The 22,228-nt window shown below is 34.9% G+C and overlaps 1 protein-coding gene and 1 long non-coding RNA gene across 5 annotated transcripts in view; one reads left to right on the forward strand and one right to left on the reverse strand.

Annotated features, from left to right (window-relative positions):
- ZNF654 (zinc finger protein 654) overlaps positions 1–22,228 on the forward strand; it is an 86,529-nt gene that overhangs the window by 57,972 nt on the left and 6,329 nt on the right. For all 3 annotated transcript variants that reach the window (XM_061433307.1, XM_061433383.1, XM_061433469.1), the window contains 4 exons: positions 8,342–8,477; positions 11,365–11,567; positions 12,146–12,285; positions 19,181–19,322. In XM_061433307.1, coding sequence (XP_061289291.1) covers positions 8,342–8,477; positions 11,365–11,567; positions 12,146–12,285; positions 19,181–19,322 — 621 coding nt within the window. The remainder of the gene's footprint in view (positions 1–8,341; positions 8,478–11,364; positions 11,568–12,145; positions 12,286–19,180; positions 19,323–22,228) is intronic.
- Positions 1–22,228, reverse strand: part of LOC133257789 (uncharacterized) — a 91,605-nt gene that overhangs the window by 56,856 nt on the left and 12,521 nt on the right. The window lies entirely within an intron of this gene.

Raw genomic sequence — 22,228 nt, forward strand, 5'->3', positions numbered from 1 at the left:
GGGTTCGATCTCTGGTTTGGGAAGATCCCCTGGAGAAGGGAATGGCAACCCACTCGAGTATTCTTGCCTGGAGAATTCCTTGAACAGAGGAGCCTGGCAGGCTACAGTGCATGGGGTCACAAGGAGTCGGACATGACTGAGCAACTAACACACACACAAAAAGAAGTGAGAGTATATATTCATCATCTTCATAAGACCAGTGTGTCTCCCAGATTTTATTATTTTAGCTAATAGGAATAAGTTTAGAACTATTGACATTCCACTAAAACCTTCTCAAAACCTAGATCATGTCCCTTCCGTAGACTAATGGGAATAAATTTCCCAAATGATTTGGCAAATTTCTCATCTTGGTATTCAAAACTACCTTTGTAACTCTGGTTAAAAGGTTTTAAAATATAACTCCAAGCTAGGCTTCAACAGTGCATGAACTGAGAAATTCCAGATGTATCAGCTGGATTTAGAAAAGGCAGAGAAAAAAAAGAAAAGGCAGAGGAACCAGAGATCAAATTGCCAACATCCGTTGGATTATAGAAAAAGCAAGAAAATTCCCCAAAAACATCTACTTACGCTTCATTGACTACGCTAAAGCCTTTGACTGTGTGGATCACAACAAACTGGAAAATTCTGAAAGAGATGGAACTACCAGACCACCTTACTTGCCTCCTAAGAAATCTGTATACAGATCAAGAAGCAAGAGTTAAAACCGGAGATGGAACAACAGACTGGTTCCAAATTGGGAAAGGAGTAGATCAAGGCTGTATATATAGTCACCCTGCTTATTTAACTTATATGCAGAGTACATCATGAGAAATGCTGGGCTGGTGAAGCATAAGCTGAAATCAAGATTTCAGGGAGAAATATTAATAACCTCATAATTATTGAAGATGACACCACCCTTATGGCAGAAAGTGAAGAGGAACTAAAGAGCCTCTTGATGAAAGTGAAAGAGGAGAGTGTAAAAGCTGGCTTAAAACTCAGCACTCAGATAACTAAGATTATGGCATCCAGTCCTATCACTTCATGGTAAATAGATGGGAAAACAATGGAAACAGTGAGAGACTTTATTTTCTTGGGCTCCAAAATCACTGCTGACAGTGACTGCAGCCATAAAATTAAAAGACACTTTCTTCTTAAAGGAAAAGCTATGACAAACCTAGACAGTGTATTAAAAAGCAGAGACATTGCCGACAGAGGTCCGTCTAGTCAAAGCTATGGTTTTTCCAGTAGTCATGTATGGATGTGAGACTGGACCATAAAGAAGGCTAAGCGATGAAGAATTGATTCTTTCTCGAACCTTCTCTGTTGGAGAAGACTGCTGAGAGTCCTTTGGACTGCAAAGAGATCAAACCAGTCAATTCTAAAGGAAATCAACCCTGATTATTCATTGGAAGGCTTGATGCTGAAGCTCCAATATTTTGACCACCTGATGCAAAGAGCCAACTCATTGGAAAAGACTCTGATGCCAGGAAAGATTGAATGCAGGAGGAGAAGGGTATGACAGAGGACGAGATGTTTGGATGGCATCACTGACTCCATGCAGTGGACATGAGTTTGAGCAAACTCTGGGAGATGGTGAAGGATAGGGAAGCCTGGCATGCTGCAGTCCATGGGATTGCAAAGAGTCAGACACAACTGAGTGACTGAACAACAAATATCAGCTTAAGAGCAAGACCTTCTGTGAGAAGCAGTTTCAAAATTGTGTTCCCATATTATCTGAACATATTAATACCTAAAGTAATATATATTTTCCCAGATAAAATATTTCTAAATAAATCATTAAACCAAAGACTTGAGAAATTTTATTCATTCATTCAACAATATTTATTGGAGCTTTAGTAACTTGTCAATTTGTAGCATAACCCATATTGTGACCTGTTCTCTTGACTGACCTATTCACGGAGTCATATTTTATATGTAGTTTGCCTAGGAACCTGTGTTCAAGTAAATCTTGCAGCTACCCTAATTCTGCTTCAGGGTCTGTCTTATAGGTTAGAACTGTAACAATAGCACTTCTCTGATGGCCATATCATTTCATTACTTATTTTAAATTATTGATAGTAGGGTAGGTTGTACTTTCACACTCAGATAACACACATAGAAATATATTTCTTTGTAATCTTCAGACTTGCTATGTAAAAATAATTTTAAACTAAATTAGAAGTAAATGTTTCTTAATAAGATATGCAGAAATTAAATTTTCTGTCTTTAAATTGAAAGTGCTGTGCTGTGCTGTGCTTAGTTGCTCAGTCATTTCCTACTCTTTGTGACCCCATGGACTATAGCCTGCCAGGTTCCTCTGTTCATGAGGATCCTCCAGGCAAGAATACTGGAGTGGGTTGCCATACCGTCCTCCAGAGGATCTTCCCAACCCAGGGATCAAACCCAGGTCTCCCACACTGCAGGTGGATTCTTTACCATCTGAGCCATGAGGGAAGCCTATTATGGCAACTACCAATTAATTCTGAAATCAGATTATACTGAGTTGGTGGTTTTACTTTATTTATGATTGATTTCCCTTCAGAAAAAAACTAAGTAACATTTACATTGTTACCTAAAAATTTTTAATGTAAAAAAATTTAATCAGGTTTATTAAATAGGAGATAATAACTCATAAATATTTTTATTTTTTCAAAAGCCCCAATAGTTTACTGCTGCTACTGCTAAGTTGCTTCAGTTGTGTCCAACTCTGTGCGACCCCAGAGATGGCAGCCCACCAGGCTCCACCATCCCTGGGATTCTCCAGGCAAGAACACTGGAGTGAGTTGCCATTTCCTTCTCTGATGCGTGAAAGTAAAAAGTGGAAGTGAAGTCTCACAGTCATGTCCGACTCTTTGCAACCCCATGGACTGCAGCCTACCAGGCTCCTCTGTCCATGGAATTTTCCAGGCAAGAGTACTGGAGTGGGGTGCCACTGCCTTCTCCGAATAGTTCACTTATAAATACATAATTTCTAGTTATTTTTAAAGTGAAATATGGATAATTTATATGCAAATAGTGAATTTTTTATAATTTTAAGATGACAGTCACCTTAGAAATTTAATAATTCCTTGTTTTATAGATCAGAAACTTAAGCTCAAATGAGTTGAGGTTTATAGAATCCTATTCTCAACTCAGCCTTCTTTCCAGTGTTCCCTAATCTACTAAATGATGCAGCCACGTGTGTGCAATAATGTATGGGTCAAAAGAATAGGTTTAAAGAAATGTTTTTATTTATACTATCTTAAATGCTTCATGGTCTTAACATTTTAAAGCCTTTTCAAGACCACCTTAATGGGGAGAGAGAGAAATAAGAAACTTTACTGCGGCTATCTGAGTGATAGCAGATGAAGGCATCGACTAGAGTACAAATCTATTAATGGCAAAGAAGAAGCAGACCAGGAGATGTTGAAGAAAACTGCCAAGCCATTAGGATCAATAGAAGAAGATGAGTTTTATAACTGATACCAAACACAAAATAAATAAATAATACCTAAAACTAGGAATCCTTAGACTTCTGATATCATACCCATTCAGACTTTTTAAGTTTGAACATATATCTCCAATATGTGTATAGGTGTTATTTTATGTACATGTACTAATACTATAGTATTTGGAAATATTCCCTGTGGCTCAGATGGTAAAGAATCTACCTGCAATGTGGAAGACCCAGGTTCGATCCCTGGTCCCGAAGATCCCCTGGAGAAGTGAATGGCAACCCACTCCAGTATTCTTGTCTGGGGAATCTCGTGGAGAGAGGAGCCTAGTGGGCTACAGTCCATGGGGTTGCAAAGAGTGGGACACGACAGTGATGGACACTTTCACTTTCATTAATACTATATGGGCTCCCAGGTGGCTCGGTGGTAAAAAATCTGCCTGCCAATACAGGAAACATGGGTTTGATCCCTGGGTCGGGATGACCCCTTGGAAGAGGAAATTGCAACCCACCCCAAAGTTCTTGCCTAGGAAATCCCATGGACAGAGGAGCCTCATGGGCTACAGTTCACAAGGTTGCAAAAGAGTTGGACATGACTTTACCAACTAAACAACAACTATTATAAAACATAAAAATATGTAGTAAAATAATATTTTAACAGTGTAAAACTTTAATGACACCAGTATGACTGAATGTGCTTTATTTTTAAAAAATTTTAAGTTCATATCGTCACTCCAAATCTTTGTTGTGACGAAACAAAGAACCAAGGAACATACACTCGCATGACAATATTATTGAAAAATTTTTAATAAAAAATTTGCAATTTGCAATTTTTTTGCAATTTGACTAAATTTGTTGTTTCTGAAATCACTGTTTTCTTGAACAGTAACCATTTTTAAACAAATAAAACTCATTAAAATGCTCCAAATGAAGGATGTTTTAAACAGAAAATTCTAATTACATTTTTTTAATGGCATAAATACAAGCATTATAGTTGGTATTGAATTGGGGCAACAACAGTCATGTAATGATGTAAATACATCCAGACATCTATTTTAAATGATCATCTCTTAAGAACTTTCTTTTTCAGAGTAATAACTTTCTCACTGTATACTATTCTTTCTATATTAGAAAACTCAGAACGCTAATTTTTTCAAAAACATCAGATAAATACTTCTCAGAAACCTCTCACAGAAAAGAACAGCAAATTTGTGAGAACTGTCTTTTTGTAAAAGAAAACTGCATAACATCTTTGAATTTTACCCGTTTTGAAGTACTTTACCACAGCTAATGAAAATGTAATAATAAAAGATATGATCCTTCTCATTTCCAAGTGTTATAAATTATAAAGAGTTTGCTGTGTTTTAAAGTCTTTGGTTTTATAAATCAATCACATTGAATACCTTTTACATTTTTGCTTTGATCTGCTGCAATATCTTGCTTATGAATGAATTTGACGTGGTATTTTATACTTAATTCTGGAATCTGATTTCATTCAAAGTAAGACATATTTCATAATGCTTCTGCTTTCACAGATTTCTATAAAATCCTAATTTGATTTTAAAAGTTATCTATCATTTAAGAATATGTCTTCTCTGGTATACTTTCCTTTTCTGACTGAAGAAACTTTTACCTACCTAGGAAGTAAGATGATGGCAACACCTACTCAGTAATGCATGGCCTTTCTCCTATATAATGAGTACCAGAAGAGTGGAGTTGTACAGATTTTCAATACTGCTGGAGAATTATTATGGATTGAGGTAGCTAGTGGAGGCTTCTCAGTGGGAAGACAGGAGAAAGTTGTAGGGAAGAGTGGTAGAAAAGGCATAGGCAAGGAAGTACGAGATAAGCTTAGGAGACGTTAAAAACCAGGCTGGAGAAGCGGAGTCATGGTGTTCATTCATAGGTGAATGAGTTAGGTTGGTAAATTCAGAGGTCCTTAAATACGAAGTTTAAGTATTAAGAACTTTTATACTATGATAAACAAAAGGATTCAGATTAAGTTTGTGTAATGACCAGAACACTGACCTGCAGCTACACAGACATGCAAAGTGACAGCAAGTTTGTGAAAGAAAAGTCTTCTGGAACTAAACAGATTATAAAAGAAGAGTGAGGAAGTTATGTTTTCTCTCTACTTTGGTAAAGACACAAGGCTGAATGTAAGTTTCCAAGGGAATTATATTTAGTACAATGCAGTGAGTAAATAAAGGATTAAGTTAATATATAGGTCCAAGTTAATATATAGGTTTTTTAATTAAATAAACCTCCTAAAAATACAATATAAATATACTCAGAAAAGATAAGTTGTAAATCTAGAGTGATTTAAGTATTTCCTTTTTCACTTGAGAGCTTTTAAATTGAAAACCATTCACCATACTATTTAAGGAAAAATGAGCCCAAAGATACTTAAAAACTTTTCTTTCATTCTGTGTCTTATTAAATAGACCAAAGTGAAATCTTTATTTCATCTCTATTTCCTATCCAGATTTACTTCCCCATAGAAGTGGTCTCCAAAATATGTTGTATTTGACTCAAGGAATGCATGCACCAAAAAACAAAACTTTCACTTAAATATAATTGTATCTTAGAAAATGAACTTAATCTAATTTACTAATTTTAATAGAAGGATTGGTAGGAGTGCAAATATATACTTTATACTATAAACATTTATGATAGTGCACTTTAAATGTAGGAAGTACAATGAAAACACATGCCAGAGCTGACTGAGGGCTAGCTGTTGTTAAACATACAGGTTATTAGGGTTTTCCCTTAGAAACTTTAAATTATAATAATTAAATAGTAGGTTTAATAATTAAAACAGTAGGTTTGAATTGGGGTCTGGGAATCATCTTTTAACAAGACCTCCAAGTGTTTCTTATTTTCTGCCAGGTTTAAGATACTAGCAGTAGATCTGTTTCATCATCTTTTGACTTTAGACCCAAGTCCTGTTTTAGGTCCCGCAGTGCTAAGTGCTATATTATTGGTGCCTCACCAAGAGTTCCACAGCAGATTGAAAGCCTCACCAGTGATTCATGGGCTGGCATCCAGCTTACCTTATTTCTTGTGCTTTGGACCAAAAGCCAGCTTACAGTAGCTTAATTTGTATGGGCAATGATACATATGTCTAGAGTAATTTAGGAATTTATTTACCTTGAGGTTTGAAACTGATTATAATTTTTATCCGTTAAGTCATTGCCCAGATCATTACTGTGTTCCATGTGTTTAAAAAATCATGGCTGATCAATAACTTTATACCTTATTTTTATGAGTGCTATAACATGCTGACACATGGAAATATAGAAATTAATTTTATGCTAAGCAGTTGGGTGTCCTAAAATTAAATATTTATTCAGAATCTTTAAAAATACTAGAAAAAAAGTAACTTGCACTTATTAAGTATTTGTTATGTGTCAGGCATTGTCCCAAGCACTTTTCAGTACTATGTGTTATTTAATCCTCACAACAATCCTATGAAGTAGGTGTTTTTAGTATCCATTTTGTAGAAGAGTTAACTGAAAAAGCAGAAAGGTTAAGTAATTTGCCCACTGTTTATAGGGTTTTTGTTTGCTTGCCTGCTTATTTTAATTTGGGAATTCCATAAGTGACTTTTAGAGGCTATTTTCATGTTTGGACTTAGTGGTACTTCTTGGAACGGTTCTTTGTCTTGAAACTTAATTTCTTCTGCTGCCTTGTTCTCTTAGAAGACAAAGCCTCTTTCATGTATTTTAACAATGAATGAAAAGTGCCAATAAAAGCAAAATGTTAATTGCCACCTTGAATATGTAGCCTAATGATTCATCTAAGTAAAATTTGTAAATGTATGTGGTTTTATCCTAAGCTTCGCTTTATAACTAAGTTTTTCATGTCTGAGGGAATTTTTGAGCACAGAAAAAAATTTTGACAGTTGTTTGTGTTTTAAGTGATGTGCATTTTATTCCAGTTTTTAGCACTGCCAATGTCAGTATCTAGTTTTTTCTTAAGGCCTTAAGTTCAATTTATGCATTAAAAAATAAATCTATCTATACCTTCACTAGATTTTCAGTTAATCTTTATAAATTATAAGATTCCATGAAGTGTTTTAAAAAACACCTGACAAAGTACATAATGAATCTAAAATGCCTAATAAAATGATTAAATCATGTAAATCTAAGTCTAATAAATAAATTCAGTAAACCAAGTTCTCTTTAACATTGTTTACAAACTTATGTTATATAACTCATATTTTAATCACCAGTCTATAAAAACATTTCAAATATCTTTTGTAACCCCCACAAATGCATAGACAAATTATCAGTTAATGCCCAACTTATCAATAGTATCTTTACCTTAAATCTAATGCAAAGTCTTCATATTATAGGCTAGATTCATTCCTTCAACCTGTCATTTCTCATCTCAAGACTCTAAATCTACTTATACAAAAAAGTAGAATGGAATTTCCATCTTCCAGCCTCTGCCACATCTAAGATTCTACATCTGGGATCAGGGACAAGGACCTGTACCTACCTGCCAGCCAGAGTCTGCATTGGACAGGGACCTCTTTATTCCCTTCTTATTGTCAGGCCTGCCATTGTTAATGTAAACTTTATGAGCCCTCACATAACTGAACATACACGTTTTATATTTTTGCAACCTGGTTCTTTTCCTAGGAATGATGCATCCCTTATGTTTTTCCCTTAGGTTACACTTTATCCCTGCTATAATGGGATTTTCTAAGTCCAATTTTGTATAAACTGTGTAACCTTTGGCATTAAAGCCTATTTGTGTACTAATGGGGTTTTGACACCCTAATTAGGTTACTGAAGCAACCCTTTCTCTTTCATAGTTTAACAGCTGCCTTATTGACCATCAGTCATTTTATTGACAATGATGATCAAGTTTAGTTTTTAACCCCTTTAAATTCACAAAGCCAAAATGATTTTTCTCTCCTAGGAATGCCAGAATCACCTCCGCAGATATGGAAATGTGAATCTGGAACTGGTGACTCGAATCATTAGAGATGGTGGCCCATGGGAAGATCCTGTGTTGCAAGCTGTTCTAAAAGCCCAGCCAGCATCTCAGGAGATAGGTACTACAGGAGACTCAAATCTAAACCTACATTTGTGAGAAACAAACACAATTTCATTTTCTAACTAGAGCAGTATTAGTGTTTTTTATTTACAGTACTGAATAAGAGTAATGTATTTTCACATGAAGTGTGTTTAATTTGCTATATTAACCCAGCCCAAGAGTGATTTGACACAAGATTAGGTAAAACTATCTCTAGTAATTCCCTATTAAAATTCAGAGTGTTAACATATTTAGTATCCAGATGCTACTTATTTACAAAGAGTTTGTATTTGTCACTTCAGTTATGTTTTTAAAATCTATTTAAGTAGGAACACCCTTAAAAAAAAAAAACAACACCCTGCTTAAGCACATGGAATCTCCCTTATACAGGAAACTCTATGAAGGATGGAGCTCCTTTAGCTTTTGTTTTGATAAACACTAACATATCCTACACCTAGCCCAGTGCCTGGTACAGAGTAGTAGGTGCTAAGTATCAGTACTTGTTTATTGAATGAATGACCACATGAATGCATAAGTGAATGTCTGACTAATTAAATGAGTAAGTAAATTTCAGTTCCAAATACTCTAGAGCAGTATTTCCCAAACTTCCTTCATCAGTAGGAGTTTTGCCTCATCCCCTTACTATCTGCATACCTTTTTGACATCACCTTCTCTTTAATCTATATTCCAATGAGCCAAAATCTCCTTTTGAAGGCAGGAAGCTCTGTCAACTATTTCTAATTAATTCTTCAAAAATATATATATATATATTTGCTGTATTATTTCTGAGCCCCAGAATATTCGGGTCACCGAAACTTAGAATAAGCACAAAAGTCTGGACACATTTGAGAGCATGGGGAGAGCCTATGGAGTGCAGTTATAACATGGCCAAAGGGAAAAGACAAGACCTCTGGAACCATTCAGACATTGGGGAGAAAACATTGCCCACCACCAACTGCCTGAGTATGTTAGGATCTTTCTATTTGTCCAGGTAAAGGGGTGGGAGTGGGTTGTGAGTAGAACTGAGTGGGGAAGGGGCTATGATTCTAGGGCTTACAAGCAAGCTGACCCCCAGATACAAGCATAGGGGACAAGAAAAGATGTGAGAGAAGATGAAAAGAGATAAGACCAGGAGAAATAATGAGAGTGGTGGAATGAGATGGGAAGTAGGACAAGACTAGAAGGAAAGAGCTAAGGTACATGTGGCAGTGGTATCACTGTATAAATATAAGGGATAGAAAGGAGAACTAGCACTTGATGTGAAGGTCTCAGAAAGGAATTAAAAAAAAACAAAACTGAAGACAGAGGCAGTAGTTGCATCGGAGGAGGAAGAGTAGGATTACTGAGGGAATGTATGAACCATCAAATTTAGGGAAGGCAGGGGTGACAGCTTTGAAGGAATCTGAGGAAGCTGGGGAATGTGGCCAGAGGGTACAGGAGCTAGGCAAAGACAGATTCATACAGAGTGAGAACAAGAGAGAAGAGTTTGGATTTTTCAGATAACTTTTAGGTTTCTCTAAGTAGGAGCTAGAACAAACCCATTGTTGGTCGGTGTGAGGCTGATACCCTTTATATACACAGTTTATAGGTTTCTCTGGTGGCTCAGACGGTAAAGAATCTGCCTGCAATGCCTCAGACCTGGTTCAGTCCCTGGGTTGGGAAGATCCCCTGGAGGAGGGCATGGCAACCCACTCCAGTATTCTTGCCTGGAGAATTCCCATGGACAGAGGAGCCTGGTGGGTTATAATCCATGGGGCTGCAAAGAGTCGGACATGACTAAGTAACTAAACACAGCACAGCACAGCACATACTATGTATAGTTCTTTGATACATACTCCTTTTATACTTACCCTAGCATACTTCATTTTGGGAAAAGCTGCTCTAGAAGCTCATTAATGTGGATGCCTTGACTCTTGTGATCATTAGGGTAAAGATCAGTCTGAAGTTTATTTTTGCATTAACTATACAAATCATATTTGTATGCTGTTCATATATTATAAACAGAGTTGCAAGGCAAATGTTGAAGCCCAAATAAAACATTACTCATAGGCATTTCAGAAGCTATTGATTAAATATATATAATTAACTAAAACATTTTTGCATTTGAAATTATGAAATATGGATTCCATTTCCTGCTCTGCCACTTATTTAATTAATTCTTTGTCCTTGGGCAAGTCATTTGACCTCTCTGAGACTCAGTTTTGTGATCTGTAAAACAAGTATTATATCTGTCATGAGGTTGTTGTTAGGTCTGAATAAACTTATGTAGGTAAAGGTGTTTATATATTTTAAAACTGTGTAAAAGCAAGTATTAAGTTTAGTAGTTATCCTTGGGCATATATTAATGGACATATATTAATAAGCAGTCCTATTTGACATTACATTTAGCTTACTTTTTTGTTATAAAGTAATAAAATGTATTTCTTTTATGACCGAACTTTTCACTAATTCAAATTATATTTTGCTATAATTAATATGGTTTTAATGGCAGATTAGGATTTAGCCTTCTAATCTTACAGTAATGAAAATAATGGTAAGAAGACAAAGTACATAATCTTAGACTAGAAAGAAATTCCAGATCCTGTGCCATTTGAAACATATTTTAACATTAGAGAACACAAAAAAAGAGTATTTCATGTTTGTTTGTTTTTCTAATTTTGCTTCTTTATTTAGATTGAGAAAGAATCAGCAAATATTTCTTGGGCATAGTTTTGTTGTCTTTTATTGCCATTTTCCCAATCATTTAACTGATATATTCTTTTCACAAACTCCTAATAAGGAAAATGCTATTTAATTAAATAGTTAATTTAATTAGATACTACATGTTAGTGCTGAAGTGTCAAAGAAAAATGTTTGAGACAGTCTTTTCTTGAGAGTAATAAGAGTCTGTTTTCTTTTTAATATAGTGAACAAATATTTAAGTTCTGAAAATCCACTATTCTTTGAACTACGTGCCAGATACCTAATTGCTTGTGAACGCATACCTGAAGCAATGGCTCTTATTAAATGTTGTATAAATCACCCAGAAATCAGTAAAGACTTGTACTTCCATCAAGCACTCTTCACCTGTCTGTTTATGTCACCTGTAGAAGATCACCTATTCCGAGAGGTATTGTTTGAGATTGTTTGCCTATTAAACTTACCAAAAAATATGTAGCCCATTTTTGGTAAATTCCTTTTACAGTACTATCAAAGGCTGTAAGATTACATTATCTAGATTTATTCCCTTTGATACCATTTTTAAGCTCATATTGAATTAGCTCATATTAACAAATGATGAAATTAAAATTTTCATTGATAAGCATTATTCATGTTGAGCGAGTTTCTGGTGTGACAGGTTAAATAAAAACTGAGAAGCATCAGGATTTTGCATCTTAAAATGCTAAGAAATTAAATTCCAGTGTTTGTTACTTTGGTGTTTTTTTAAGATGAAAGAATTAATCTTTTCCTAATATGGACCCTACGTACCTACAAGCTATGGACATTGAGGTTAAAAGTAATCATTATAAACTGTAGGTGCTATATATAGTGAAACTATGGAAAACCATAAAAATAGTTCTGTATAATTCATTGTCTTTGTAGAAGAAAATTAGAAATCTAAATTCTTCTGAATGCTTAAACATTTATTACAACTATCTTTCTAGATATTTTTAATGATATGAACTGAGTTTTCTTTCCATCTTATAGCATTTACTGAAAACTGATTGTAAGAGTGGAATTGATATCATCTGTAACACTGAAAAAGAAGGCAAGACTATGTTAGCCTTGCAACTCTGTGAATCCTTTCTTATTTCACAGCTCCAGAATGGGGATATGTACTGTATCTGGTAAGTGTTCATAATACAGACAAAGAAATGGTGAGATGGGATGCAGAAGGAGAATTCGTTAGCAGAATTTATACCTTATTTTTTTAAAAGTTATGTGAAAATGTTAAGCCACCCCCCCCCCCCACACACACATTTATTGTGCAAGAAACAATGGGTTGTAAGACCTAAGGGTTAAAAAAGAAAATGATCATGTGCCAGTAATAAACAGTGTTAATATTTAAGAAATGTGTTATAATGAAATAATTATGTTTTACATTACATTTAGAGTGTTAGTTTTAAATTTTTTAAGAGATTATTTTTCAGAGAAGTTTTATGTTTACAACAAAATTGAGAGGGAAGTACAGACATTTTCCACATACTCCTTGTCCCCACAAATGCATATCCTTCCCCATTATCAAAACACTCACCACAATGGTACTTTTTTTTTTTTTTAAACCAGAGACAAAGTTACATTGACATATATTAATCACCCAAAGTCCAGTTTATGTTTAGGGTTCACTCTTGCTGTTAATTGTTTTATGGATCTGGACAAACATATAATGACATATATCAGTATAATATCACACAGAGTATTTTTGCTGCCCTAAAAATCCTCTTTGCTCAACCTATTTATCTCTTCCCTCCCACCTCTGCCCCTTATCTCTATAGTTTTGCCTTTTCCAGAGTATCATATAGTTGGAATCATATAGTATACAGCATTTTCAGATTGGCTTCTTTCACTTAGTAATAGGCATTTTAGTTTCCTCCACGTCTTTTCATTTGAGCTTGATAGCTTTCAAATGAGCTTGATAGCTCATTTCTTTTTAGTGCTGAATAATATTCCATTTTCTGGATGTACCACAGTTTATTTATCTGTTGTCTAGTGAAGAACATCTTGGTTGCCTCCAAGATTTGGCAGTCATGAATAAGCTGCTATAAACATCTGTGTGCAGGTTTTTGTGTGGACATAAGTTTTCAACTCCTTTAGGTAAATACCAGGGAGCATGATTGCTGGAACTTATGGTAAGAGTATTTTTAGTTTTGTAAGGAACTGACCAACTGGTTTCCAAAGTGTCTGTACCATTTTTCATTTCCACCAACAATGGATGAGAGTTCCTGTTGCTCTACATCCTCACCAACATTTGTTATTTTCAGTGTCCCAGATTTAGCCATTCTAATAGGTATGTAGTAGTATCTCATTGTTGTTTTAATTTAGTTGTAATTTGCATTTCCCTGATGACATATGATGTGGAGCACGCTTTCACATGCTTATTTGCCATCTGTATACCTTCTTTGGTGAGGTATCTGTTAAGATCTTCAGTCTATTTTTTAATTGGGTTATTTGATTTCTTATTGTCCAGTTTTAAGAGTTATTTGTATATTGATAACAGTCATCCATTGGATGAGTCTTTCACAGATATTTTTTTCCAGTCTGTGACTTGATACTGTCTTTCACAGAGAAGTTTTCAATCTTAATGAAGTCCAGCTTGTCAGTTATTTCTTTCATGGATCATGTCTTTGGTGTTATATCTAAAAAGGCATCACCATACATAAGGTCTTCTGTGTTTTCTGTTTAGACCATGATCCCTCCTTTTTAGTTAATTTTTGTGAAGGGTGTAAGGTCTGTGCCTGGAGAATCCCACAGAGGAGCCTAGCAGGCTACAGTCCATAGGGTTGCAGAGAGTCGGATATGACTGAAGCCACTTAACACACAAGATCTGTGTCTAGATTCATCTTTTTTTAAATGTGAATGTCTAGTTGTTTGAGCACCATTTATTGAAAAGATATTTGCTCCATTTGCTCCAAATTGCCTTGGCTTCTTTGTCAAAGAACAATTGACTGTATTTACTGTTCACTTTCGTGCACTGGAGAAGGAAATGGCAACCCACTCCAGTGTTCTTGCCTGGAGAATCCCAGGGACGGAGGAGCCTGGTGGGCTGCCGTCTATGGGGTCACACAGAGTCGGAACAACTGAAGTGACTTAGCAGCATGTATATATATTTAGGCTCTCTGTTCTCTCCCATTGATCTATATGTCTATTGTTAAACCAGTACAACACTGTCTTCATTATGTTAGTTTATATTAAGTCCTGAAGTTAGGTAGTATCAGTCCTTCAACTTTGTTCTTCTTCAGTATTATATTCACTATTCTGGGTCTCTTATTTCTCCATAGCAACTTTAGAATCTGTTTGTCCATATCCATAAAATAACTACCAGGATTTAGATTGAGGTTGAATCTGTAGATTAAGCTGAGAAGAACTAATAACTTGATAATATTGAGTCTTCTTGTCCATGAACATGGACTATCTTTTCATTTATTTACTCCTTTGATTTCACTCATCAGAGTTTTTTGTTTTCCTCATGTAGATCTCATACATATTTTGCTAGATTCATAGCTAAGTAGTTTATTTAGGGGGTGAGGGGGTGCTAATATAAATGATATTATGTGACTGTTAGTTTTTCTGAGCATTTAAAAAGCCATTAAAAAGTTGTTAGAACATATGAAGCATCCAATTACATGATCCAAGTAATCATGTAATTCAGAATGTGGTTTGAGAGTATTTTAAGACTATTTAATTTGAGAGTATTTTACTATTAGATAAAATCAAAAATAATTAGAAAAAAATCCTAATATCTTTTGCCTCCTCTACCTCAGTACACACAGACACAATACTACCACTTTTACATGTCACCAATTCTTGAGAGAAAACTAGGTCTCATTTACCTAACAAAATAATATGAAATGGTATGGGCTATAAATATTTTTTAATGAATGCTTTCAAATTTTAAGTTCTTAGATACTTAAAAGAATAGCTTGAAGGAGGTGTAAAGATAAACTTATTTAATATAGATGTTATAGACTAAAATCTTTAGATTCAGAGATGGAGTCAAAAGCTAGTTAATAGAGTTAGGTCTAGAAACTAGTGGACTTATCTTCTGTGGGACTGTAAGTTAGATTATACAAATTTTTATTCAAAAGTGTACTATGTAAATTGGAGTTGCAAATAGAGAAGAGGATCAGGAGATAGTGGTTAAAACATACACTTCTAAGTAGTTTTCAAAGTATTATAATTTCTTGATAGTAATTATTTTGAAACAGTGTATAGTCATTACTGTTTAATATATCTTTTCTATGGTGATAGGAATGTTCTCTACCCTTGGCTTTATTAAACTATTTAAGACTATCTTTAGTCTTTCATTTTGACATACTTATAAGTAAACTGGAATCACCTATAAACAAACCAAAAAATGACCAGGAAAACATTTTATTTTCTTCTTCTCTTGGCTAACCAATTTCTACTCTTTAGAGAGGAACTTCAAAAATAGAACAGAGCCTATCTTTCCTGCTCCTGGCCACAGTCACCTTCTAAAAATAGAAGGTGGGTGTGTGCCTCCCAGCTGCCTAACAAAAAAGGACTCCTTAGCCTGCTTCTTTGTCCTTTCTTCTGAGTAGGCTGAGTTCTGATTGCCTGCCCTCTTATTTCTTTTACCTCTCTCCTTTATATTTCTGAGTGCTAGGGTCTTCTTTCTTGTAAAAGTTGATTTTCACTGTAATTTAAATAGCAGGATTCTTCCAGCTTACAAGGTCTGTGTTGTCTGTTTCATTTTGGTCTTCAGCTTGTTCTTCATCTCCCCTTTCTGAGGACAAAACTTGATGTACAGTCCAGGTTTATTCTTGACTCAAGCCAATGAAACAAGCTACTAATCTAGTTCTCTCACCATCAATAATAAAATAATAATAACAGCTGCTTGTATTGGCTGAGTGCTTTCATTAATCTGTGCTTTATATATTTTTTATCTCATTTACTCCAGCAATCTTATGGGGTAAATGAAGCCAAGATTCAAACCTGAGCAGCCTCTACTATTAAATATTACTTACTATAAAATGGGTATAGTATGAAAAAAATCTATGTGGTAAGGGTGGCTATAAATCATTTTATAGTCTCTCTGCAATTAGATAACTTGATGGTTATATTAGCAGTGAGCTACCTGGGAAATGTGTTTGTACACCAAGTCAGTGCTGTGAGGCTTTTTGTTTGTTATTTGCTGCACTTGGGTCTTCATTGAGGCATGCAGACTCTTCAGTGTGGCCTGCAGGCTTTTCTACCTGTGGTGCGCGGGCTTTTAAGGGTGCGGGCTCTCTAACCTGCAGCATGCAGGCTCTCTAGTTGCGGTGAGGGGGTTTAGTTGCCCCAAGGCATGTGGGATCTTAGTTCCCAACCAGGGATCAAACCTGCATCTCCTGCACTGGATGGCGGATTGTTACACCACTGGAAAGTCCCAGTGCTATGTTTTTTGTAAGGACCCTTTTTGGGAAAAGAAAACAGAAGGTTCATTAAAGTTTCCCTCTGGTCTTCATAAAGAAGACTATCAGTGAGCAATTTAATAAACATCAGTATATACTAGACATTTTACCTAGATGTTTTCACTTATCTGTCTTAATGCATTTTATGTGTAAGAAAATTCTGGATAAAAGAAGTAAAAGCCACACAGCTATTAATAATAACAAAATGGGGTTGGAATAACTGGTTCAGGGAAAAGGTAGCATTTATTGAATGAATACTGGGATATTACACAAGCCACATCAAGGGCAGAGATAGGGGTGGTCCTCAAAAATAACTGCTAACAAGGATGTTGAGATTGCTGGGGTTTTTTAAAAGTATCTCTGATCTGCCAGTTGGCTTCAGTCTTTCTTTTTGTAGACCAGAAGAATGGCAACACTCCCCAAGCTTCATAGTTTAGAGTTGAGACCATTCCAGGGTTTCTAACTGAACTGAGGTCAGTTTCCCATCCTTAGATTAATATTTCAGGAATAGTGAGGAGGGTCATATAGAAGGCATGGCCACTGAGCTTCCAACCCTGTGTATTAGGGCTATTCTTAGAAAATGATGGTTCACTGTGGACTGGGCCGTACCATCCCAATTGGTATATAATACCTGATTGAGACGCAGGCCTGGTGAGTAGGTCTCATTTATTCTCAATCCCTGTTCTTTTCCATTAGCTCCACCATATAGTGTGTCATTGAGAAGATTTACAATGCATTAATATGTGAGGAAACAGGCCTTCTAAAATAAGGAAGTTTATGAAAGGCATGAAATCAGTAAGACAGATAAGATCTGTTCTGAAATAATTATCACTTTAGTTTGGGGGTATTCATGAAAGTTTTCATGAAGAGTTACTTGATAAGGACTTTGACAGATAAGCTCATCTTAGAAATAATTATTTTCCAAGTAGAGCAATCAACAAATGAAAAAGAGAATAAATAAAGCACATTAACTGACACTGAGGAAACCAACCTAGAAGAATGCCCAGGATTCATATCCTGATCCTTCTGACTCCTAAACCCATGTTTCTGTTGCTTTTAATACCAGAAAGCACACTGAATAAGTACTAAATGAAATAATCTAGGAGACTGGTAGCAGATTAGTTTAGCAACCCCTATAGAAGTACATATGGAAAATTAAAGGGTCTAAGGTGGTAACATTGAGAATGATAAAATTGTGGGCAAAAGTATAATAAAAATTAGAGACTATGAAAAACAAACAGGTTAAAACCAAACAGGTTAGAGGAATATTTAGTGTCTTTGGGCGACAGAGGATGAGATGGTTAGATGGCATCATCAGTTCAATGGACATGAACTTGGGCAAATGCCGGGAGGTGAGGGACAGGGAGGCCTAGCATGCTGCAGTCCATGGAGTCGCGAAGAGTTGGACACAACTGAGCAACGAACTGAACTGAAATGGATTAAAGTGATAGAAACCAATCTAAATTGAAATAACCAGTTATGCAAACTGGAGAAGTCAGAGCTAGAGATTTGGGAGCATGTTATGAAACCTCATGAGCTTCTCAAAGGAATTCTGTGTGCAAAAAAAAAAAAAGTGGACGGTAAACTGAAACTTAGGAACACCCACACAGCTAGTGTGAAATGGAAGTGAAATTTTGGTTTTACTTTCTGTGTTGCTTGCCATCATTTTTTGTTTTGTATTCTCTGTATTGTCTCTCTAAATAGAGTATGTGCACCTTCATGATAGTAGTCAAACTGTCCTTAGATTTAATAGCTTTAAGTGCTGGGCTCGAAGTATATAATCAGTATATTGCTTTTAAAAGAAATATATTTTCATCAATTATTTTAATACTTTTTAGACTAAGATGCTTTATGTAACTTTTATGACACTTTTCAAGGAATTCTAATTTGCTGAAATTTAATATCCAAACATTTCAACTATACCTTACAATTTCCTTTGTCTCAGAACCCATTCCTCGCTCCTGTTGTTGTTGTTCAGTCACTTAGTCGTGTACAACTCTTTGTGACTGCAGCACACCAGATTCCTCTGCCCTCCATATTTTAGAAAAGAATCTACCTGTGAAATATTTTAAATGGTCCATAGCTTGTTCCTTTAAACGTACTACACTGTAATGGAAGAGTAGATGGTATAAAACATAAAATGTCAGAATCAGTGCTATAATATACTTAATACTTTTAATATGTAGTACTTTTGGTATCTTAAAAGTATGAACCATTTCTTCTTTGCAGAAAGTACAACATTGATTTCTAAATTTGCAAGTGGATATTAATTTAAAGGTCAAAGTTATTTTTTTAAGTAATCTCATTAATATTGGTATATTGAAATTAGAATGTGTTTTGATCAAGTACTAGAGATTCTTTAGGTTTGTTGGCATATGATTGGGATACATTCTGTACCTTTGCAAGTCGTAATTTCTGATCTCTCCTTTTCCCCCAGCTTCTGTTAGTCCCAAACAGGTAGCTTTGGAAGTAGCTTGGAGTTAACGTAATATCCACTTACACCCACTTTGTATACATCCCAGCCAGGGCACTACAGAATAAAGGAAAGACAGGTAATGTTTGTATTTGAATAAACTGTATTTTTGATATTTCTCTTTTTTCTCATTTACAGGGAGTTGATTTTCATATGGAGTAAACTTCAGCTAAAGTCTAATCCTTCAAAACAAGTTTTTGTAGATCAGTGCTACCAGCTTTTAAGAACAGCAACTAATGTGAGAGTCATATTTCCTTTCATGAAAATCATTAAAGATGAGGTAAATAGTATATATTTATCCCTTCATTTTAAGTTAAATGACAGTTCACGGAAACTTGCATCTCATAAAATTTATTTGATCATGTAATTGAAGTAAAGAAAGATTTTAAGGCCACGTTCTCCATATATTATATACTCCCGTCCCCCTAACCTCAAACTCCCAAGACACAAAGCTTATACGTAAATGAAAATAACTGGGGAAAAAAAGAGATAAAAAGCCAATTTAGTGTTACGTGAAGTTTTACGTGGGAACAACTTGCTTCTGTAAGAAGCTGTTCTCTCTTTTCTTAAAATTAAATAAGCCTGTCACTTTTAACATTATTCTAAATCCTGTTTATATAATCTTAACTAATTTGCAGATGATCTTTGTGTAACTATAGGTAATACCTAATTCACTGTCATAGAGAAATACAGTTCATAGTTTTAAGTTTGATGTTTAGAATGAAAAGGAACAATTAATTCTGAGGCATTTTTGAAACCTAAGGACAAATTTTTAAAATGTTTATTTAAAATAAGAGTAAAATTCCATGACCTGTTTGTGAAGCAAGTTTTTCATGGGCTACTGGCAAGTGTGTACAGTTCTACATAAGATTCTTATATACACATGAAAGTAGATCCTTAGATCTTTTTACTTTTTCTCCTCAAATATTAACAGAACTTTGAATACAAAGATAGGAAAGATAAAGCTACCTTACATTTTCGATAGCTCCATTTAACTGAATCTTTATGTGGGTTACTTTTAAATACATAAGGAAGCATCCATTAAATAATATATTTTAATTTTTTATACATTTATGTATTTATCATATTTATTACTGCATTACTCATTAGATGTATGACCATGTAATGATCATATTCCCCTGATAACAAAGTTTTGTATCATATTCCGATGATATAAAGCATTGCATCAGAGGACTTTTTAGGTTATTTTTAGCTAACTACACTAATAGCTTCATTATTAAATAGTGATTTGTCATTTAAATGCATCATCAAAGTTAACCTCTCATGCCACCAAAAAATGGGGAAAAAAAAAATCTATGCTATAGAGTGCAAATTTTGCACTTAATATTTGAAGTGCATCAGAATCACCTATAAAACTTTTCTAAAAATAAAGATTTCTGTCTATATTTTTTAAACAAATGATTCTCATCTCAGATGGTAAAGAATCTGCCTGCAGTGCAGAAGACCTGGATTCAATCCCTGGATCAGGAAGTTCCCTGGAGAAGGGAATGGCAACCCACTCCAGTATTCTTCCCTAGAAAATCCAATGGACAAAGGAGCCTGGAGGGCTACAGTCCATGGGGTTGCAAAGACTCAGACATGACTGAGTGACTAAAACTTTCACTTTTCACTGAAAACTGAGAGACTCTTACAGAAAGTTTAAAATATAGGTGAAGTTCAGTCAATTATCTTAGAACTTTCTCAATGTCACATGCATGGTCAACCTAAGAATACATGATAAGAAAAATTCAAAGATGAAGTAAGTATTTAAAATGTGCTTAATTTCTTATACACTCTACTAAAAACATTTTTATCTGATGGAATAGATCATTCATATGCCTCAGTGCTGTGAAAGGAGGCACAGGTAATGAAAGCTGTATGAGTTCAGAAGGAGACGTTACAGATAGCGTATCTGAAAAAGCTTCACAAAGGAGGCTGCTTTCAGCTGGGTGTTAAATGGTAGAATAGGATAATACTAATATTTGTAGAGGACTTCATAGTTTACAGAGCCTCTTTTCCTCATTTTATTATTTGGTTCTCATAACTGTCCAGTGGCATTAACAGGAGAGTGTGGATGGGGAAACTAATCAAAGAGTTTAGTTACTGTGGGGTTCAGGTTGCTAGAGATTCAGAAGGGACTGAATATTACACTAAAACTTGAAACAATTCCTAAATGTAGTGGAATTGTTAAAGGCTTTCAGGTTAGAAAGTAGCCTTAGCATGTTCACTTTTGTGATGATCCTGAAATTTTTTTAAACCTCAGCAACTAAGTACATTATAATTCATGAAGAAAGGTAGAGGATGTAGATAGAACTTTGGAGAAAAAGAATGAATTGTCTTGAAGTAGTGGATTTGCATTTACTGTATCTGGAAAATTTTATGCAGGTTTTGTAACTGACCATTAGAAATTATAAGTAACAATAAGAAATAAGAAATTTAAATTCAGAAAAGGATTCCAAGTTGTAAATGGTAGATTTACAGAAGACTAAAATTGGTATAATATATCTGATCTCATTCATTCTGCAAACACTTATTCAAAGGTTTTTATATGCCAACTCCTGTGCTAACCACAGAAGATAGTAACCACATGAGATACTGTCCCTGCTATTTAGGATTCTCAAAGATTGAGTAGGAGATAGGTAGGAATTTACCATCTAGGTAAAGTGATATGCAAAGTTAAGGTCTGCTTGTAGAACTGTAAGTAAGGGTTACACAGCATGTAAGGAACTCAGAGGACATGAGGATGGCAAAGTTGTGTTCCCCCCGTCATCCGTAATTTACCATATGCAGCCGATATGATACACACACACAACTGTTAAAAACAGACTATTTTATCTCTTTCTATTCAAATGAGCAGATCATTCCAAATCACTAGAGGCATTATTTATAACTTGAATTCAGGTGGATAATCAACAAATTCCCAACTAAAAGCTTGATGCAGTTATATTTGAGTCATCAGTAAAAGTTTCAAAGCTTGAGTACTTTTCAGATAACTTTCAGTACGTTCATTATTCTGATACCTTACTGATTTGGAAAGTTTGTAATTGCCTTCTTTATATGGATTACATTTCTCTGCTTATTTTGATAAATAATATTACTTAATAAGTAAAATAATATTATTTAGTGCAGCTTTATGAATGAGTTTCCATAACCCATCCTTTTTTAAAAAAATCTAGATTTGTAATA

Source organism: Bos javanicus, chromosome 1, assembly GCF_032452875.1.
Source record: "Bos javanicus breed banteng chromosome 1, ARS-OSU_banteng_1.0, whole genome shotgun sequence".
NCBI classification, from domain to species: domain Eukaryota; kingdom Metazoa; phylum Chordata; class Mammalia; order Artiodactyla; family Bovidae; genus Bos; species Bos javanicus.